Source organism: Myxine glutinosa, chromosome 9 (genome assembly GCF_964187855.1).
Source record: "Myxine glutinosa chromosome 9, kmMyxGlut1.1, whole genome shotgun sequence".
Classification (NCBI taxonomy): domain Eukaryota; kingdom Metazoa; phylum Chordata; class Myxini; order Myxiniformes; family Myxinidae; genus Myxine; species Myxine glutinosa.
The window spans coordinates 43551953-43572877 of NC_136269.1; the positions used below are offsets into that span (position 1 = coordinate 43551953).

General features: G+C 42.6%; 1 protein-coding gene across 1 annotated transcript in view; it reads right to left on the reverse strand.

Moving 5' to 3' along the window:
- Positions 1–1697: 1697 nt before the first annotated feature.
- LOC137414833 (1-phosphatidylinositol 4,5-bisphosphate phosphodiesterase gamma-1) overlaps positions 1698–20925 on the reverse strand; it is a 212965-nt gene continuing 193737 nt past the window's right edge. Inside the window, exons 27-33 of the mRNA XM_078784318.1 lie at positions 11589–11807; positions 11344–11483; positions 10817–10931; positions 10357–10518; positions 6094–6182; positions 5740–5924; positions 1698–2415 (exon numbers count right to left, since the gene is read on the reverse strand). Of these exons, the coding sequence (XP_078640444.1) occupies positions 2373–2415; positions 5740–5924; positions 6094–6182; positions 10357–10518; positions 10817–10931; positions 11344–11483; positions 11589–11807 (953 nt within the window). The 3' untranslated portion in view covers positions 1698–2372. The remainder of the gene's footprint in view (positions 2416–5739; positions 5925–6093; positions 6183–10356; positions 10519–10816; positions 10932–11343; positions 11484–11588; positions 11808–20925) is intronic.

Consider the following 20925-nt stretch of genomic DNA (forward strand, 5'->3'; position numbering starts at 1 on the left):
TTAACTAGTCGTACTTGGCTAAATAAATAAGAGCCACGAGAGAACATAAAGCATTTTAAATAAGGATGGCTACATCTTGGGCAAAACTATATGAGTAAAAGTAAAAGAAAACTTTAATTACACTTTGTAATGTTATTAAATTCACATAAAGCTTATTGTAATGTCCGTCTGAATTCCTTTGTTGTGAAGAAGCCAAATTAACAATCAGAAATATCCTATAATCGCTATTGATCGAGTAAGTCATTGTCGGTCACATCCTGGGCCTATTTTTGAAGTCAGGTGTTTTTATTGGTCCCTGTGAGGCACATTTGCTAAACTGTCTCGCATGAGGCAAAGATGATACAGACAGGCTGTCCTTATTGTCACTCACACTCCATTGTACTGTTTGTCTGTCTGTCTGTTCCCTTATGTCTTGTATATCTTGAGAACGGAACCTTGTAAGGCGACCAAACTTGGCAGACACAATTGGGGCCCCATGGCAAGTGTCATAAGGAGGGTGGCAATTTGGGTGAGGATGGGGAGTGGGAAGGGGTGTTCTCTATAATCGGGGAATTCACGTCAGTCCTATAAGCCGCAGTGCATACAAATGTGGTTTGCATAATGGGGGCCCATGGGGGAATTATGGTGGAAAAAATTGATTTATTAGTTTTTATATATTCTTCAATTTAAGGGGGGGATTTGGAATGGGGAAGGAGATAATCCATTTAACCGATCTAATTAATTGTGATCAAACCTTTCAAGGATAGTGTACCGTAAAAATGGGGTGAATAGGGACACAAACTGAAAAAAAGTTCGGAAACTTTTTTTGCTGAAAATTGATAACCATACTGATTTGTTGATATTTGAGTTGAAAGTGTTCTCTTGTTTTTTAAAAAAGCAACTTATAGTCCCTATTAACCCCATATATGGGTTAAATAGGAATAAATAGGATTTTTATGGCTGTCCCTATTCACCCCGTTTTACGGGTGAATAGGGACAGTCACTCATACAAAAAAATAATAATCAAGAAACAATCCTGAGTTTCCAACTTATTGCTAAATTGATAGCTCAGATGGATGCACATAACATGCACCCATAATATAAACCATGGTGCCAATGAAAAAAAATATGGGATAAAAAGTTTCTCCAAACTGTCCCTATTTCTTGATTATTATTTTTTTGTATTAGTGACTGTCCCTATTCATCCGTAAAACGGGGTGAATAGGGACGGCCATAAAAATCCTATTTATTCCTATTTAACCCATATATGGGGTTAATAGGGACTATAAGTTGCTTTTTTAAAAAACAAGAGAACACTTTCAACTCAAATATCAACAAATCAGTATGGTTATCAATTTTCAGCAAAAAAAGTTTCCGAACTTTTTTTCAGTTTGTGTCCCTATTCACCTTGCTGTCCCTATTCCCCCCATTTTACGGTAGGCCTTATGGGGAATAGAATATGGGAGAGGGGAGCTGGTGGAGGTTTTGAGATGTGGGAGTTAGTTGTGTGTTTGTTGTCTTCAGAAAAGTGGGGACATAGGCACATGCACCCCCTAGTGCTTGGCACTTGTTTTGTACAGAGGTCAAGGCACATGTAAGAGTAATTTGAGTGACAATCCATCTGATTATGTTATACAAGTGACTGTGGGGCATGTATTTATCACACATTGTGGAAATGTGAGAAATAGAAGAGAAGGAAGGGTACGGCATTGTGGGAGAAGTGATGAGATAACGGAAAGAGCTTTTGGAGGATAGAGCAGTGAAGGGAGAGGGAGCTGGCAAAACTTCCACCATATTTCCATACTTAATAAATATGGCTTTGATAACGACTGTTAAAAAAATGTGAAATAAAACCACCAAAACAGACATATCGATAGCACCGAAAAAAGTGCATATTGATATAATGGAGATGTGGCCTGTCTTATTGGTTGGTGTAGCTGTGAGATCTTTGGCTACAAGACCATATCATTTTGCAATGAGTGTTTTTTGTTTAATACAGTGAAACAAGAATATAATGAAAAAATAAGACAAATAAATCAACCGGAATCTTCCAGGTTTAAAAGATCACAGGAAATTGCTCCACAAACTAAAGAAAAATTGAAAAGACCTTTGGTAGATCAACGGCTGAGCCAAGCCATGACATATTGTCTTTTAAATATCACCGTCAGTGAGGCTGTGAAAAGGTTGTCCAAAACAGAATGTCATCAATGTTCACCATTCAGTGTTCGTCCCCCGATTGAAGCACCACACCGCAGACACACGGATAAATTCCAGTCGTGTCGCAGTTCAAGTGCCACACACAGATTCTTGCTGGAAGGGCTCAAAGACAGCAGGTATACCCTCAAAGGTGTGCTTTGAAGTCGATGAGGTTCTTTGGCTTTGAGAAACTTGTGTTAAGGCTCGTCTGTGTTCTGCTGCTGATGTATCGCTTTGAGCCTGCAGATGCATCAAACAAGAAAATAAATTATGGCAGTCAAATATTTAAAGTACCGGTAAGTATGCAATCAGCAATTAGAATAAGCAATGATTCAATGTTGCTTATTAATATAGGAACTTTGAAGCAGGAGGAGAGCTATGGTTGCCAACCTATTGTTGTTCGTCTGTGCCCAAACAAGGAAGTAGCCTGTACCATTTTTGGAGTATTTGGCATGACTATTTCGAGACACCACCGGGGTTGTCCCGCACAAACCACCATGGACCATTCCCACTCTAAGGGCTGACTGAGCTCACCAGCCATGTTTGAGCATTTATCTTCGTCCATTTGATAACAAAATTAACTGCAAGCCAAACTATTCCCGAACAGGTATATTGCCGGAAGGAAATGTTGAATACTGCAGTGAAAAATTGGAGATTTGGTAGTTTTCATTTCAATTTTGAAACACCAACTAAGGCCCAATTAGGAGCGTGAACGTATAATACATGCCAAGCAAAGACGGGAGGCATCAGTGCATTTTCACATGAATAACAAGGACATGAGGAGGCAAAGAAAGTCAGCACAGGATTTGTGATGTAAACTTGGGATCCAAGTATCGTTGTCTACGTGCTCAGACGGAAATGCCAAACAAGCCAACCAGCATTTGATCTATTTTAGCCATTTCGAATAAATAGTGATGTCACTCAGATGCTTAAAAAAATACTTGTAAAACGTATCAATAAAACACTCCAAACTCTCTGCCTATGGTATCCAAGACTAACCCCATGTATTGCTTACTGACGTTCTCTACTACTAGGGCATGCCCGTACTATATCTATATCTAAAATTATATCCCCCCCCTCTATTTACATGAAATGGTTTGGTCCAAAGCGAACGGCTTGCGAGTGGTGACAATCCCCCCCCTCTATTTACATGCAATGGTTTGGTCCAAAGCGAACGGCTTCCGGAGTTTGGTAAAGAAATCGCCATCGCGTGCACAAACGCGCAGGAAAGCGAATGAATCGCAAATTCGTTTTTATTAGTTGTAAAACATAGTTTAACGCCAACATAGTTTGCAAACGTGAAATAAATGAATACGCTCTCAAATGTGCCATCCGAGGCAGAGTGTGCCCGCCACGTTCGGCACACGCGATCGTTCGCTGCTCTCTGATTGGTTGAATCGTTTTTTGGACATAGCTCGGTAAGTAATTGTCCGATTAATATGAAACCTTGAAAAGGCACATCCTCGGGTCCCCAGCAATATACCTGGCAAGTTAAAAGTATATCGGACCCGTGGTTGTCGAGAAACAGCGGTCACAGACAAACAAACGTACAGACAGACAGACAGAGATTACTGGAATTATAGATAGATTATAGCCAATGTGTGGCTCTCAACGGAATCCTCTCATCTCCTCTCCCTGTTAAGGCTGCAGTACCACAAGGCAGTGTTCTGGGCCCAGTCCTATTACTGATCTTCATCAATAATCTCTCAGACTCTCTGGAAAATCCCCTTTATGTATTCGCTGATGACGCCACCATCTGCTGTGACATCCGACAGACAGGCTGCAGCCTCTTCTCTCTCTTCGGACCTTGACAAAATGTCATCCCTGAAATCAATTTCTGGAACCTTGCACAGTCAAAGTCACATCAAAGTGATGATTCGGTGGTGGGTGGTTAGTGTGCAGCCACCCGGCTGCTGGTTGCATCATTTTTTTCTGTGGGCGCGTCTGCCGCTGATGCAATGCCTCTCTATAACCAGTTATCTGGTACTCATTTCGCCGACCTTGGAAGGAGGACAGGCTGAGTCAACCCCACCTGGCGTTAATTCAACTCAGGGCCTTAGGATCCCAAGCCAGCCCCCCTAACCATTAGGCCAACACCAGGTATGTGATTAAGTCAAATGAGAGTTCAACCAAATTGTAGGTATCGGTCCTAATAAAGTAGCCAGACAGTGTATATCAGGGTCTATCACACAATGGGGATAATAACAATGCCATGTAGACAATCGTTTGTTTTTCATCTTAATATAATTCACCAAATGTCTGTCTGTCTGTCTGTCTGTTCGAAAGTACCGCAAAAACGGCTCAACCGATCGAAACGATATTTTGTGTGGGTAATCCTGGGATCTCCAGGAGTAAAATAGGCTATTTAGTTTTCCCAATTTCAGCTTTGGTCTCCAGTATTCTCAGGTTTGGACTCCCGCATAACATTCGCGTTTGCATAACGTTCATTGTGACGATGTATGTGTTCACGGTAGTGTTTGACGTGACGGTGTGAACGTAATTTCGTAATGTTTTTCGTTTCGTAATCCTTTAATGAACGTTTAATGTTTAATGAACGTTTAATGTTTAATGAACGTTTAATGCCCTTCGATGTCCGGGGCCGCACGCGCGCTACACTGGACGGGCCAGCGTGTACCTTGCCCTTCGCCGTCAGGCTCGAATAAACCGCTGAGCCCCATCCGTGATGGGGACTGGGGCTTGAGACAGTGTCCTTCATTAAAAGTATAATAAACGCTGTCTCCATCGATCTTGCCAAGGCCGTAACAGCTATCGGCTCAAAATCCTTTTAACTGTTGATTTGGTACAGTTACACGTATCGGGAATTTGGTACACATATTGGGAGTACATACGACATAGCGATTGTGAACACGATTATCGATCACGATCATAGTGTATCGATCACGATTTGAAACACGATGGAATAATATTTACCGATATGAACAGTGATGTGGCTTTTATTGAAATTCTAAAGATACTGTTTAGATTTTGATGATTTGTGTGTGATATGATTCAACGGATGTTTATATGAATCGTTTAAAATTTTAAAAACCTTCAATTTCTGATATTTTGCCTTTTCATTTGGGCCTCCCAATTGAAGCCCCACCCATAGGGCGGGTACCGTTGCTAGTGAAGACAATTGACCAACTGATAAAGAACAGCACACTTTTGTTCAATGTAATAATAATGTTCCCTCTCAAGGAACTTCGATGCAGGAGTAGGCCATTGGGCCCACCAAACCCTGCGCTATTATTACCAACATATGGTTCTTTGTCCATGCTCTAACCATGGTGGCATAATGTGGTGGCGTAATGTAATGAATTTTTTTTTTTTAATTCAGCAAGCTGGCTCCTCGTTGCAATGTTTTTGAGGAATAATGCAACAGTCAGTGCAAATACATATTTGTAATCCTCAATACATTGGACTCCACTCAATCCTTCTTTTGAGTCTCAGGTCACAAGGTCGAGTCCAAGTCTGAGTCAAACTCTTTACCAACCCGAGTTTCGGAAGAATCGAACTTGTAAATGATGGACTCAAAAGCCATTTTCACAATTGTGTATGACTGACCGCTGGTTGCGCATCGCTGTCAGCTCCATGAGTTGGTGTTGTGTCACCTGAAGCTCACTCAGTTGCTGCTGGTAGGAATTGTGACTTCCAGGGGCCCATACTGACTCACACACCTGGCTGGACAGTTGGGTAGTACGCATGCGGAGTTGCTGAATGGAAGAATATAGGTCTTCCATTCCATCCATCTGCCCAAGGATAAAATCACAGCACATGGACTCAACCTGAATGAATCTTTGTGTAATGTTTTCTTTTGCAAGTGTTTTGTCCAAATTATCATTGTAATCATGAATAGAGTGAAGAAACACCGTCATAATTTGTATGATAAAAGTAGAAAATGAGATCTGCAATGGGTACCTTATCATCCGTAATTTGAATGTGAATCAGGAGAGAAGCCAGTTCCAGATCCTCATTTGAGCTGTTCTTCAAAGGAACTGAGCGAAACCCTGGAAGAAATACAAATAACTGTTTACAGCAGTCAGATTAGAAAGAAAGAGTAACACTGTCACTTTTCCTTAAGTTTCCAGGTGTTTTGTATACTCTATGGTTCTAACTTCACAAAGGCCGGAGCTGCAAATTGCTCCGAAGTGTTTTGCTGTTGTAAACTGTAATGCTAATCTTATGAAGAAGAAAGGTCTTCATCAATTTGACAGGTAATTACATCTCAAAGGAGTTTCTTATCAGGGGTCCCCACACATTGTGAAATAAAATGTCACACACCAATACACACCAACACCACATGCAAAATGGCAGTGTTGTGTCATTTTCATGGATCTTTAACTATTTAAAGTGTATCGAGCCCAACTGACTGGATTTGCGTTGAGTTTGGTATATACTTGTATGGGTTAAGCATGAAAAACAGAGTGAATCAAGCCTAACTTGTTTTTTATGGCGTATCCCATAGGTCAAAGCCATCTAGAACAATGTTCTGACCTATGGGCTGACATGAATGACCTATGGGCTGACAGGTGTAGCCCATAGGTCAAAGCCATCTAGAACAATGTTTGTTTGTATGTATGTATGTGTGTTTGTTTGTTTGTTTGTATGTATGTATGTTTGTATGTATGTATGTATGTCCCTCACAAATGTACACAAATCAAAGCTGAAGATATGGTCACATGACAGGGGTGATGTGATGCGATTACGTCTGTGATGTCATTATGGCATAAGACGGCTGATTTTACACACCGGCCGCCATTTTGATTTATATACCATTCAGGCTGAACATATCGTCGAACCTGTCATATCACAATCGCCATGCTTTACCTTTATGTTTTTCATTCAGTGTGAACCACAAACAAACAGATTGTTAAAATGACCACCAATTATAGAAAGCATAGACATTACGCGTCTTCCAACGTCACATTATGTATAGGCATTCAGTGTGAAACACAAACAAACAGATTGTTAAAATGACCACCAAATATAGAAAGCATAGACGTTACGCGTCTTCCAACATCACATTATGTATAGGCATTCTGTGTGAAACACAAACAAACAGATTGTTAAAATGACCACCAAATATAGAAAGCATAGACGTTACGCGTCTTCCAACGTCACATTATGTATAGGCCTTAAGCTTCATGCCTTCATGTTTCACCATCAGTTGTTAGCCCAGGTTTCTTAATAGAGTGGTATCGTTTTCATAATAATTATAACATTAATAATAATAATATAGTAAATATAATTATAACACTGAAATCCCTTTGTTGTGACTGCAAAGTTACTTGATTGAAGTGGTGTATGGTTGGTTCATTGTTGACTCTAAACATATAGAATAAACCAATGTCTCACTGTAATCTCTTCATTTCCATGGTGACAGACTGCTTAGAGATTTAGAGTACTTCAAAATAATTATATACTTACATTATTTGCTAATTGGTATCCCCTCCCAGGTCATACTATAGTCTTCAACTAAAGTATCAAACAACCCCGGCTATGCCGATGTTAGACTTCCGGTCTTGTTTTCCTTTCTTTTTGAAATTTACTACTGCTCGGAATGGCCAGAAATTCCCCAAGCTAGGTTGAGGTTTCCCTGACATGTCACTATCTAAGCTATAAGAAAACATCCTTTGTGTTTACTTTGCTTGACATTTGTTCAAGATAAAGACCTTATGATTAGGGGAGGATTAAACAAAGAAGAGGAATGTTCATGGAGTCTTGAATATCAATTTGAGGTTCTCAGATCCCATAAAGCTAGCAAAAGCACCTGGATATACCAACGGGCGACGGATAGAGTTCTGGCTCCAACACAGCGATTTATTAATTTATTTTGTATGCATAGCAGGATTGTTGAATTGAAAGCTGAGTTAGGATTATATGCTTTAATCAATTGGTTAAGAGAATGCTGATGTCCTGGCAAAAGGGTGGTGGCTGGGGATAACTGATCCAAGGGGCCCTCTCCCAAATTCCTTCGCCACAAGTGACACCTGCCCGGATCATTGACTTTGAGTTGTTGCTGTATGGAATGGACTGGGGAGACATTCTAAACTCATTTAATCATATTCACTTTCACCTCAGGTGGAGAGGTTAAATTAATTCGATTTGCAGATGCAGCCTGTGAATATCTTAAAGCAAGAGTAGAAACAGTCTAAATATTTGTTCTTTTGTGGAGCCGTTAGAGTCTGGTGTTGGCTTAGCGGTTAGGGTGCTGGCTTGGGATCCTAGGATCCTGGGTTCAAATCCCGGTCGATCGCTGAATTAACGCCAGAGGGGTTGACTCAGCCTTTCATTCTTCCGAGGTCGGCAAATTGAGTACCAGTTCACTGGTAATTCCCTGTGCGTCACAAGAGGCGACTAACAGGGTTGGCGGCAGGAAGGGCATCCGGCCATAAAACATTGCTTCAAAAAGGGGACCACGGTGCCCGAAAAAGGTCACCCCTGCTCTGCGGGGAAAAATGGCCTCCAAAGGTGGTTGGTTGGTTTTTTTGTAGAGTCGTTCCACTTGCAGCATCGTTTTCTTTCAAACGCTTGCACTCCAATTTTAACTTCAAAAATTGTAGTCTTGACTCTCGTCCCCAGCTCTGCAATTTAACAATATCCTTTCTTGTTTTTCATTCCGGTTTATTGAAATAATTAAACACTGGACAAGGCAGTTCGAAGACTGAAATTTGTCAAGTTTACAATAATAAAAGTATTTCATAAAACTTACAAATGTATATAAAAATAATAATGATAATCATATAAAATTACATTAATCAAAATATCAAAATAAGTATATGGAATAAATAAACATGCATAATAATCAAACAACAAAAAAAAATATATAACAAATTCTACCAACAAAATAACCTAAAATAGCAGAAAACTTAAGAAGATCAGCAAACATATTATGCATGTCGTTGAATTTATTCACCTACATAACAGAATTAAGCATTTCAATCAAAAAAGGAATTGTTGAATTCTTGTATATCTGAGTCTTACACCGAGGTAGGTCAAGATGTTGAGCATTCCTGAGTTGCATATTATATCGAGACACAGATTGTCGGGTAGGAGGAAGAATGTCACGGTGACGATCACAAAAACGGTGTCACGGTGATTTCTCACGTTGAGCCTGGCTGAGCATACAAACTAAAGTACCAGCGATTTTCGACCATCTCATCTTGTCAGGTGACTGACTACCTTTCAAAAATACTGCAATTTTGTGATCTCTAAAAATACCAACACAAAGTAGGTCTTCTTCTTTTTTCGTTTGCAGCATATGACTGTGGGTAGCATCATTGGCTGAGGGTGTGGCAATGCCACTGATGCAATGCACCCTGTAGGTTAGGGCAGAAGCTTGGAATTTGTTTAGGGTGCCCGCGAAGGGCACCCTGATATCTGACGTCCACCAACTAATGCCGACAGACGGGGCGTACAGTTTAACATCCATCTGAGGTACGGCACACACAATGATGCCTCACACTGCTTGTGAGACACCAAGATGACCTAGATGGCTCAGAGGTCAGTGTGCATACATCTCGGCTATCCTACCAGCCCAAAAGCCTGTGAAGACATTAAACGGGATTGTCTGGAATTTCGACTCAGCTCGTCGTCCTGCTGAATCTACTCAGTGAGGCCAGGATGCTGACAGGATGGCTGAGAGGTACATGCAATCTCCTCTAAGCTGTCTTGTCTGGTTTGAATCCTGACCCAGCTATAAACTGTCATCCCAGTGTTTCAGAAGCAAGAATTCATCAATGTGTGTGCCGTCCCTCAGATGGATGTTTATCAGGCATCCTGTCTGCCAGCATTCGTTGGTGGGCATTAAATATCCCATGGTGTCCTTTGTGAAGATGAGGTGAGCTATTGCCGGCACCCTGAACAAATTCCAAATTCCTTCCCTGACCAGCAGAGAGCACTCACTGCATTAGCGGCGCAGCCGCACTCTCTGCCAATGATATTACCCAGCAGCCTTGTGCTGCATACAAACGAAAAAGAAGTGAGGCCAGGAATTAGCTTCTGCTTTATTGTAACATAGAGTAAGGTAAGTACTAGATCTGAAGCCAAGTCTCATACCTTTAATGCTATACCCAACGTCCTTGATCAACCCCTATAATTTTTGGGGTTTCGCTGAAACATCAAGTTGAAGAAATTTATTTCCTCCAGACGATGGTGTCATCAAAATGCAGCGACACTCACCTGTCTTGAGGTTCCTCAATGTAAATGTGGCATGGGCCAGGAAGTTAGGATCGCTAAACATGTCTTCCTCGTAGACGGTGAAACGTAGAAACGAGATCTCCGGGTAGATGACGTCAAAAACGAGCGTGGAAAGCTGCCACGTTGGGCAGATGCCATTATCAACTGCACAATAGGGATGTAAAGCAAAACATCAAGAGCAATTCTCTGATGTGGTATTTCACTTTGGCAAAGCCAAATACACAAGAGAATGGCTTGCCGAAAACAAAAATAGGAATAAAAATATCTATTCAAAGTGTGACTGCATTCGAAATGGATTTTAAACAGACATGCAAGTTTTCAACACATACAAATTAACTTGGAAAGATGTAATGAAAAATCTTTACGCAATTTCAAAAACTACCGGCTTGACCTCAAACCTGATAACCGATGAGCTTTAAAGTTGGGGTGGGCCAGTCATTACCTACTACGTTGGTTTTGTATTTATTTCCATTCTCTTGAGGTTCACAGATCTCTACCTCCACGAATGGGTTACTGATGCTTCGGCTTCCTCTGGGTAGATGTCTCGCTCCGTAGATCTGATGTGGAGAGAACGTAAATAGATTAAACTCCATGCCAGTCAAGTCTCTTTCCCATGATGGCAGCTGACATGTTAATCGACAGTTCTACGTTGTTCAGGTCTACATAGATCCTGTAGATTCTCCAACAAAGGCACAACTGCCATGGTTGGGTCAGTTGGCTGAGAATGCCCTGTATAGGATCACTGTCGTCTCTAGCTGTTGAAACTGCCTCTGGTACCAAATTAGGCCTGCTCTAAACTGGCAGGAGAACTTTTGTGTTTCAGGTAATAAGTAGAAGTAGCACATGGTGTAGGGTACTGAACAATATAAAATCCTTATTCGTTAACAAATTATACAAGGTACGGAAAAGCAGATGCTGATCAACCATACTCCAAAATATTCAGCTCTTCCAGCTTCTCTAAATATTTACAATGATCTGCAGAGTGCAGCCGTTCAAATGTGAAGGAATGAAAGGGTCGTATGAGGGATCACGCATCTGTTCTGGTTGCAGGACGTATCCCGAGCGGCCATTAAGGGCAAACAGGGCCTGGTTCAGCTGCATGGCTTTGTCTACGGGGTGACGATACACAGAAAATTGTATTGCATCTTCAACGATTCATAAATTCAACTTAATATTTTTGTTATCTCATTATTCTACTCCAATAAGAAACACACCTGGTGTCTGAAAATTCAGTGCTGCCATATGGACATTACAAGCCCAAAATATCAGTGGGTTGTAGTTGGACGAGTCGATCCGCTGGCCTTTAGGGTATACCCGACTAAAGTGCCGTCTGTTATGATGCATGAGCTCCCGTCCTTTAGCAGGTTGGCTGCAGATCTTCTCTACCTTCGTCTCATTTAGGGAGGACATGTCTCTGCAACTGGTTTTCTCCTCTGTAGAAAGAAGGCAATGACCAACCCGCATATGAAAGGGTGATACCCACCACCAAAAGTCATCATTAAAGTAACAGCTTCAGATCGAAATTTCATTTCCTAACAGTCGTGGCATGCATTATGGGAAGTTGTAACTTAAAAAAAATAGAGATGATTTGAAAGAAATGTCAAATCTCCAGAATGCATTGTTTTGTTTTTAGCAATCATGGTGGCATAAATTCCTCACTGTAACATTAAACATGTTCCAAAGAGCTTGTGCTGCCAAGGCACATTCATATCTGTTATCTGTTAACATTTTAGCATGGTTGTCACAACAGTTGAATGAAAACCTCATGGCTGTGCTCATTTCAAGTTTGTTAGAGCCATCTCCTAATGCCCATTTTAATTCTTCCTTTTTTTCTTCTTCATAAGCAGAATATGGCTGCAGGTCACAGCAGTTGCTTGGGTACGCAGCTGTGCGACTGATGGAGTGTTCCTGTAGATTCGAGCAGGAATTTGTAATTTGTTCAGGGTGCCGGCGATAACTCGCCTAATCTCTGCAAAGGACACCGACCGTGGAATCTTTAACGTCCACCACCTAATGCTGGCAGACAGGATGCCCAGTTTAACGTCCGCCCGAGGGATGGCACACACATTGATGAGTCACTCTCGGTGAGTGGGGGGGGGGGGGGGTGGGGGGAGTGTGTTTGAGGAGATGTGGTGGTGGGGGGCGGAAGGTGGGGTGGGGGAGGGGAGTAGGAAGTATGGGCATCTACAGAGGAGGGCAAGGGGGGGGGGCATCTGCCCCTCTGGAACTTCCCCCGTTTTCCCTTACGCTGTAGGACATAAAATAAGGATAGCAGGTCGGTTGGACCGACTTTTATGTGTCGTACACTCAACTTTAATATGCGATTTTAACGTAAAATCTCAATTTTTGTGCAAGTTTCTTCTTATACACTTTACTAGGCTCTAATTAACCAAATTATGTATGTTTCAGCGAAAAGTTATGGTTAATTATAGTGTTTTGTGAAATTAGTCTCTGGGAGCTTCAACAGGACAAGCCACATTGTGACGTTCACTGCATTTTTGTTCAGCTTGCATTTGAAATAAAAATGAGAAATAAAAATAAAAATAAAAATAAATGAGCCTCGTTTTTTTCCCTCCTTTGAAATTAATTCCCCTCCCCCCTCACCATTTTCCTCTCTGAATCCTAGCTTGCAGACATTGGGATTGGAGGAGAGAGGGGAGAGCAAAGATGGAACCCAGTTGGGACTTTCTGGTGGGAAGGAGGTAGCGGGGAGGTGAGGCCTTTCTGTGGGGGAGAGTTGTTTCTGTGGGAGTGTTTGAGCTGGGAAGCTAAAATTTCGGCACAATAGTGAGCACGTGCTTTGGCAAAAACGGTATGTTTTTTGTTTTTGATTAATAAATGAATTGATTAGTTACTTCATTATTATCAATTAATTCAGTAATTATTATTCAGTAATAATTAGCCTGGTGTTGGCTTAGCGGTTAGGGTGCCGGCTTGGGATCCTAGGATCCTGGGTTCGAATCCCGGTCGATCGCTGAATTAATGCCAGGGGGGTTGACTCAGCCTGTCATCCTTCCGAGGTCGGCAAATTGAGTACCAGCTTGCTGGGATGAATGATCCTGGTGTATACCCCGATTTAGAATAGGTACACCGTATCCCTGCGCATCGTAAGAGGCGACCAAGGGTTAGCGTCAGGAAGGGCATCCGGCCATAAAAAAAGACATTGCCTCAAACAGGGAACCATGATTGACATGGGGCCCGCAAGGCTAACCCCTGCTCCAGCGGGGAAAATGGCCTTAAAACGATCATTCATTCATTTCATTCAATTCAGTAATTATATATTTCCTTTCTCATCTAGGCAATATCTCAGGCACCTTTTGAGCTGGGAAGCTGATATTTGGACATGACAATGACCAAGTGATTTGGCTGTAAATGGTATTTTTGATTTATTGATTAATCAATTAATTAATTGATGAATTATTTATTGATTAATCAATTAATTATTTAAATTTTGATTAATTAATTTAATAACTTTTATCAAAAAGTTACAGCTTCGGATAAAACAATCAATAACATAGTGGTTGAGGTATGCTATCAGCCTATTGATTAAGAAATTATTTTGCGATTGCTATTTATTGATTTTAATTTCACAATTAATCAATCAATTATTGTACACCTCTCCCTCCCAATACCGTCTCCATGTGCTGCACGGCGGTATTGCGGGGCGCCGAGGGTGCCCCGGCGATGTCGCGCACTGTAGGATGTTATTTATTTATATGGCATGGGGGCGGTGTACTTTGAATGTATCTGTACTTGTTTTTATTATGCATTGCTATGCACAATTAAAAAACGAAAATCAATATATACAATAATATACAAGAAATATGCTTGGAAATTTAAAAAATATCAATAAATATTTGAAGAATAATAATTTATGAATGGCATTTCCCACACTGGCAATAGTATTGAGCCAAATGCTGATTTTGATGATGTCAAAACTTGTACAGAATTACAGCCCAAAGCGATAGCCAAAACATGTTGTTCCATGCAGAAAGGCTTGGTGTGAGCGAGCATTCCAGAAACTTAGTCAATTAGGTTATAGTATGGATGGGTATAGGGTATTGGTGCTCACATGGTATAATCTCCATGGTGAAATGCGATAGGTTTGACATGCATGGCAGTGACCAAGCTTGCAATCTTGCAGCTTCGGTAAAATGGCAGCTCTGATCACTGCACCATGTTAACACACAACCGTTTTAACTTATGCATTGCTGGATGCCAAAGACAAGGACAAGGCACCCATTCAAATCGGATGTTTAAATGCAATGTCTTTGTGGAAGTTTGTCAAGAGTTGGAATTATTGGTCCGGGTGAGAATAAGTAGTGTTTTTTTGTCAGTTCCCCTTCCCAAAATGCACAATGGTAGGGCCCATTCCATAGATAAGCTTGGCAGGGGCTTCTCCTTCTGACTCCCCATTTATTTATCTTTCTTTCCCTCTTCCTCGTACTCTATAGCCGCTACTAACACAATTAATTTGTTTGGGGAAATTGTCACATGAGGTTCGAGTGAAACGGAAAACGACTGCCCGGGTAGCATTTGCTCGAATACCATGCTTGCTTGAGTGCTTAAGCCACTTGGCGAGCGCTCTACAAGAAGTTTGGAGACTCAACACACCCCAGGTGAGATGCGGAATTCCATTTGTGGAAAATTCTGAGAGAAAGTGAACAAACTAATTCAGGGACGTCTTCCGTTCGTATTGCGTTGCTGAAGGTTGTATTGGGGCTGATGGGCCTGAAGGCTGCACTTGCGATCACTGCATGTGTCGATTATTATTATTATTATTATTATCATTATTATTATTATTATTATTTATGTGGGCGTGCGTGCGTGCATGCGTGCGTGCGTGCGTGCGTAAGCGAAGGACCGCATTCGAATTTGGTGTGTGGCTGCAACCCACGTCAAAATCCAAAATGGCCGCCGCCATGTATGTCTGACGCCATGTATGTTTGAAACTTGTGAGCGGAATATCTTGAAAAATAAGCGAAGTACCAACTTCTAATCTGGTGTGTGGGTGTATCTCGGCATAAGGAAGAAAGCTATTGAAAAGTGGGTCGCCACGTCAAAATCCAAGATGGCCGCCACCATATATATTGTTGCGGTTTTGAGTTTGTACAGTGAGTTTAATAAAGGTTAAAATTTCCCCCTCATAGTTAGTCACACAAGCAACATGTAGCCTCGCGATAGTATAGTTATGTCTTAAGGTGGGTTTTCACGGGACACGCGAACGGTTCGCGAAGGATGCGAATGTCGAAAAAATGGCAAAAAAACGGCGGGTATTTCAAAAATGTTTGAAATACCCGCCGAACAAAAAACGACTCCTGCGAACAATTGACAACGCTTCCGAACCCCCGCGCATGTTTGGCGAACTTTTGGAGCCTAAAATACGAATGTTGGACTTTGCCATTTTTTCGACATTCGCATCCTTCGCGAACCGTTCGCGTGTCCCGTGAAAACCCACCTTTAGTATTTGTAAGCTTAGTCCTTTTCCATTGTTAGTTCTGCGTTGAGTAGTGCCAGGAGAATAGGCCCTACTTCCACCGACTTTCCAGCTACCCCAGCCTCATGCCCCTTTGCGCTAACGTTCGTTCATTTTGGGCGAGTTAACACGAGGCAGGCTAGGAAGGTCGGGGCGGAGCCGAAAGCAGAGCGGCAGAAGCGCTGACGGTAAGCACGAGCCGCCAATCAGGGCTCAGAGGTGGTAGCGGCGGCGTTGCATCACAAGGCGTGGTGAGAAGGTTCGAGAGGGATCCAGAAGGTTTCGGGGGCGTAGCTATAAAACCCGCTGTGCAAAGCCCTCAAAAGGACTCTCGCGAAAAGGATTGGTGAGAGGACTGAAGCGGAGGACTCACAGCGAAAGACTTGATGAGCAAAGAACTCACGCGCACTGGCCAGCCTGGAAGGATCGAGGAAGAGGTGTTGTGAGCGTCCGAGAGCTGTACAATATACGCGGGCGAAGCCCGACGCGCATGAACTGAAAGACGCGCTTTTATGAGTGACGCTCGGTTGAGTTTTAGGCTGATTGCTATGCAGTGCATTAAGTCACACGAGTGAGGAAGACGGCTGTGTAATCGCCAGCCGCGCTGAGAGTCCCACCCTTTGCCGTTCCACCTCGTTATCTGCCTTGTTCGGGAGACGCGCTACGAGGTTTCCTGCCATCGCCTGCTGCCATCTTCGCGGGACGTGCTGGGGCCGTGGAGAGCCGGACGGGGGCCGTCTCTGGATGACCACGTCGACGCGTTGGCTGAACATCTACCCATCTGCAATTCCCTGTGTGAGTGTGAAGGGCCCGAGTCCAAGGGATAAGTTAAGATTGACTAAGGCTGCTCTGTGTCTCTGCGTCCCCGATCATTGTACATACGTGTGGGAATAATTAAACCCGTGTTCTTCCTTCCTTCCATTCGATCGTTCCTGTGGTTTCTTCATTGGCGAAGCGTGGTACGAATAGGATCGCTCAAATCGGGTTCCACTAACTAAGACTGCACGGACCACGTGGTACTCGATCTGCTCGGCATACTCAAACCACACATGGCTCGTGCGAGGCTTGCTTCCTCGCTTCCGTGGCGGCGCAGGTATTTAGGTGCGTGCGAGACTTGGTCCTGAAACCCTACCTTGCGTTTGCCCAGAAGGGACGTGTCAAGCCTCGGTCCCGCCAAGCCCAGAAAGAACAAGGGGACTAATCCCCCCTTGGTAAGGGGAAGAAGGGCGGCGAAGAACCGTAACAATATGTCTGAACCTTGTGAGCGAAATATCTTGAAAAATAAACGAACTACTAACTTCTAATCTGGTGTGTGGGTGTATCTACGCATAAGGAAGAACGCTATTGAAACTTGGTTTGCCACATCAAAATCCAAGATGGCCGCCGCCATGTATGTCTGTGAGCGAAATATCTTGAAAAATAAGCGAAGTACCAACTTCTAATCTGGTGTGTGGGTGTATCTAGGCATAAGGAAAAACCTTGTGGGTGGAATATCTTGAAAAATAAGTGAAGTACCAACTTCTAATCTGGTGTGTGGGTGTATCTAGGCATAAGGAAGAAAGCTTTTGAAAATTGGGTCGCCACGTCAAAATCCAAGATAGCCACCACCATATATATGTCTGAACCTTGTGAGCGAAATATCTTGAAAAATAAGCAAAGTACCAACTTCTAATCTGGTGTGTGGGTGTATCTAGGCATAAGGAAGAAAGTTATTGAAAAGTGGGTCGCCACGTCAAAATCCAAGATGGCCGGTGCCATGTATGTCTGAACCTTGTGAGCAGAATATCTTGAAAAATAAACGAACTACTAACTTCTAATCTGGTGTATGGGTGTATCTAGGCATACGGAAGAACGCTATTGAAAATTGGGTCACCACGTCAAAATCCAAGATGGCCGCCACCATATATATGCCTGAACCTTGTGAGCGAAATATCTTGAAAAATAAACGAACTACTAACTTCTAATCTGGTGAGTGGGTGTATCTAGGCATAAGGAAGAACGCTATTGAAAATGGGGTCGCCATGTCAAAATCCAAGATGGCCGCCGCTATGTATGTCTGAACCTTGTGAGCGGAATATCTTGAAAAATAAGCGAAGTACCAACTTATAATCTGGTGTGTGGGTGTATCTACGCATAAGGAAGAATGCTATTGAAAATTGGGTTGCCACGTCAACATCCAAGATGGCCGCCGCCATGTATGTCTGAACATTGTGAGCGGAATATCTTGAAAAATAAGTGAAGTACCAACTCATAATCTGGTGTGTGGGTGTATCTAGGCATAAGGAAGAACGCTATTGAAAATTGGGTCGCCACGTCAAAATCCAAGATGGCCGCCGCCATGTATGTCTGAACCTTGTGAGATGAATATCTTGAAAAAGAAGCGAAGTACCAACTTATAATCTGGTGTGTGGGTGTATCTACGCATAACGAAGAACGCTATTGAAAATTGGGTTGCCACGTCAACATCCAAGATGGCCGCCGCCATGTATGTCTGAACCTTGTGAGCGGAATATCTTGAAAAATAAGTGAAGTACCAACTTCTAATCTGGTGTGTGGGTGTATCTAGGCATAAGGAAGAAAGCTATTGAAAATTGGGTCGCCACGTCAAAATCCAAGATGGCCGCCTTGCGTCTTCCACTTTGTCAACACACATCACTTCACCGACGGGGGACCTCGACGTAGCGCTTGTTATTATTATTATTTTCTTTACAGTATAAAAGTGCTCATTTTTAGAGTATACAATAATCAAAACAACTAGAATGCATCTCAAAATGCAAAGCCCATCCACATCCACTTTGTACTCAAACTATACTTGACGAAACCGACAGTTACAAAAATTGTACATTTTTTTAAATTTGTGTTCTCCATATTCTCATAAATACCATTTTTACCAATTGAGGTTGTGTAATCAAATAATCAACAAACATTTATGGCCTGGATAAACACACTGAAGCACAATGGTATATAAATAAAGAAATATGGAAAGGTTAAAAAAAATGGGGCATCTCATGCAGAATGACTGCGCTGTGTAGGGACTAATAAGGGCTATTTATAGTCACTATGACTTTGCCCTTTCACAATTTTTAGCTTTTATGGAATTGGAGTTCCAGATAAGGTATTGTCTATCATCATGCACCTTCTGTCTCCTATTTCGACTTCTCCAGCCAAACCGCTGGGCCGATCCGGCTGAAATTTGGTGGCAAGGTTCCACTCCTGACTGGTAACGGGGATTGCAAAGCTCGTTCCGGTCATGTGACTTTAAGTAGATCAGAAAGGAGGACGTAGTAAATTCCTTCTCCAGACCCACCAATCAGAATGCTACCAAATTTGGGTTATAACATTAGGCCATGGTAGGGATGTTAAATTGCGGAGGTCATGCCAATCATGTGACCGGAAGTGTGTCAAAATGGCGAACTTAGTCAATTTTCAGAAAATCACAGAAATTTCTGTAAAAATCTCCTACAGACTCACCAGTCAGAACGCTACCGAATTTGGGTTACAACATTAGGCTGGGGACCAGATAAGCTTCGGGTCCAGTTTTTATGGGAGGGGCCTGAAGGATGCACTTGCTATTCAAAATAATTTCTCCATATTCTCAGACTAAAAGTTTGTTGAAAATTTAACGACTAAAGGTCAAATGGTAAAAAAATTACAGCTTGGACAGACACACATACAGAAGCAATTGCAAAAACCGACTCCCGCTGCAGAGGTAAAATTAGTGCTGTTAGCTAGATTCAAAATCCCGTCTCGGAACCGTCTCGATAAATTTTCAATTTTCATAACGGGATCTCGGTTCGGCTCGGTTCCTGACAAAGTAATACATAAAAAAATAAAATAAAAAAGGCTTCAAAAATAATGGAATTTCATTACAATATATAAACAACAATGAAAAAAATTCATTTCTGATGTTGAGTACTTAAATTCCGACTTAGCTTCCATTTACCGGGATGAAATAAAATACTCCGCCTACATGCAGATGATCGGCCACCGACGGGACCGGGTTATCTCATTACAGTTTGTATTGTTGTGTAATTTCTTGCTCGGAATGTCAGAGAGAGGGAGAAAATGTTTCTGCCCAGGCATATTCGAGTCCCGGTTGGAGTTTCATTATCATTTTGTGAGTTGTGATCGGGCATGTCAAGCGTTCTCGTAGCTCGCGCGCGTAGACGTATGACCGTTCGATATTCATGATAGTGTAGCGGCTACCGCTGGGTTTTCACAATCGCCTTGCACCTATCAAGGACGCGGAGCGATCACCATGCCGGGCTCGTCCAGGACGCCCGGGCAGGCCCGCGCTCAACTTGCCAGGCCTCGGTCGGGACGCTGGGCCACGCCCCCTCTCGCCTTTCCTGGGCAAATGCTCCGGGATAATATGTATATATATTGCTGCCCGATAAACGGGCTTTTCAGAGTGCTGAGTGTTTGGTTTGATTAAAGCAACTCGGATGAATTCCAGCTTTTTGTCGCGTCCATTCTTCCGATCGACGTGGGAGCCCCAGCTCCTTCAATAGTTCAATAGTTGCCGCGTCCTGCTGCTGCGCAAGTGTGCATGTTACTTTTAAAAAAATAGTTCCGTTAAGCGGGCTTTAATGACGCAGCGTTGCGTGCCTCAACTCAAATCGGAATGTACAATTTTTTGTTCAACCCGTTGATAGCCGTTCGGTGGACGGATCGAATATACCGACCCCTTATTCCAGAAATTGAAACGAATAACGCTAAATAACGCCTTTCATAGAATGTTCACGTGTTTTAACAATTGTCGACTGATAAGGCACCCAAGTTATCCGAGCCCATGCTTTGATCAACCCGACTGCGTTACCTGAATTCCTGGGAAGCCCCACCAGGACGACGGCAGACATTTTCAGAAGTTCCTGCCACACAACGAAATATTTTTTTTTCATATTTACCTCAGCGCATTTCAGCGCACGGAATCCACGGCATCAGAGCAGGTGGGCGCTGATTCGCTCAGAGCGATCACGTGATGACGCTATGACGCTATGAACGCTATGACGCTATGACGCTATGACCAAAAAAATTGCTTGCTTTGCCAAGGGGCTCGCTCCCCCCCCGTTCCC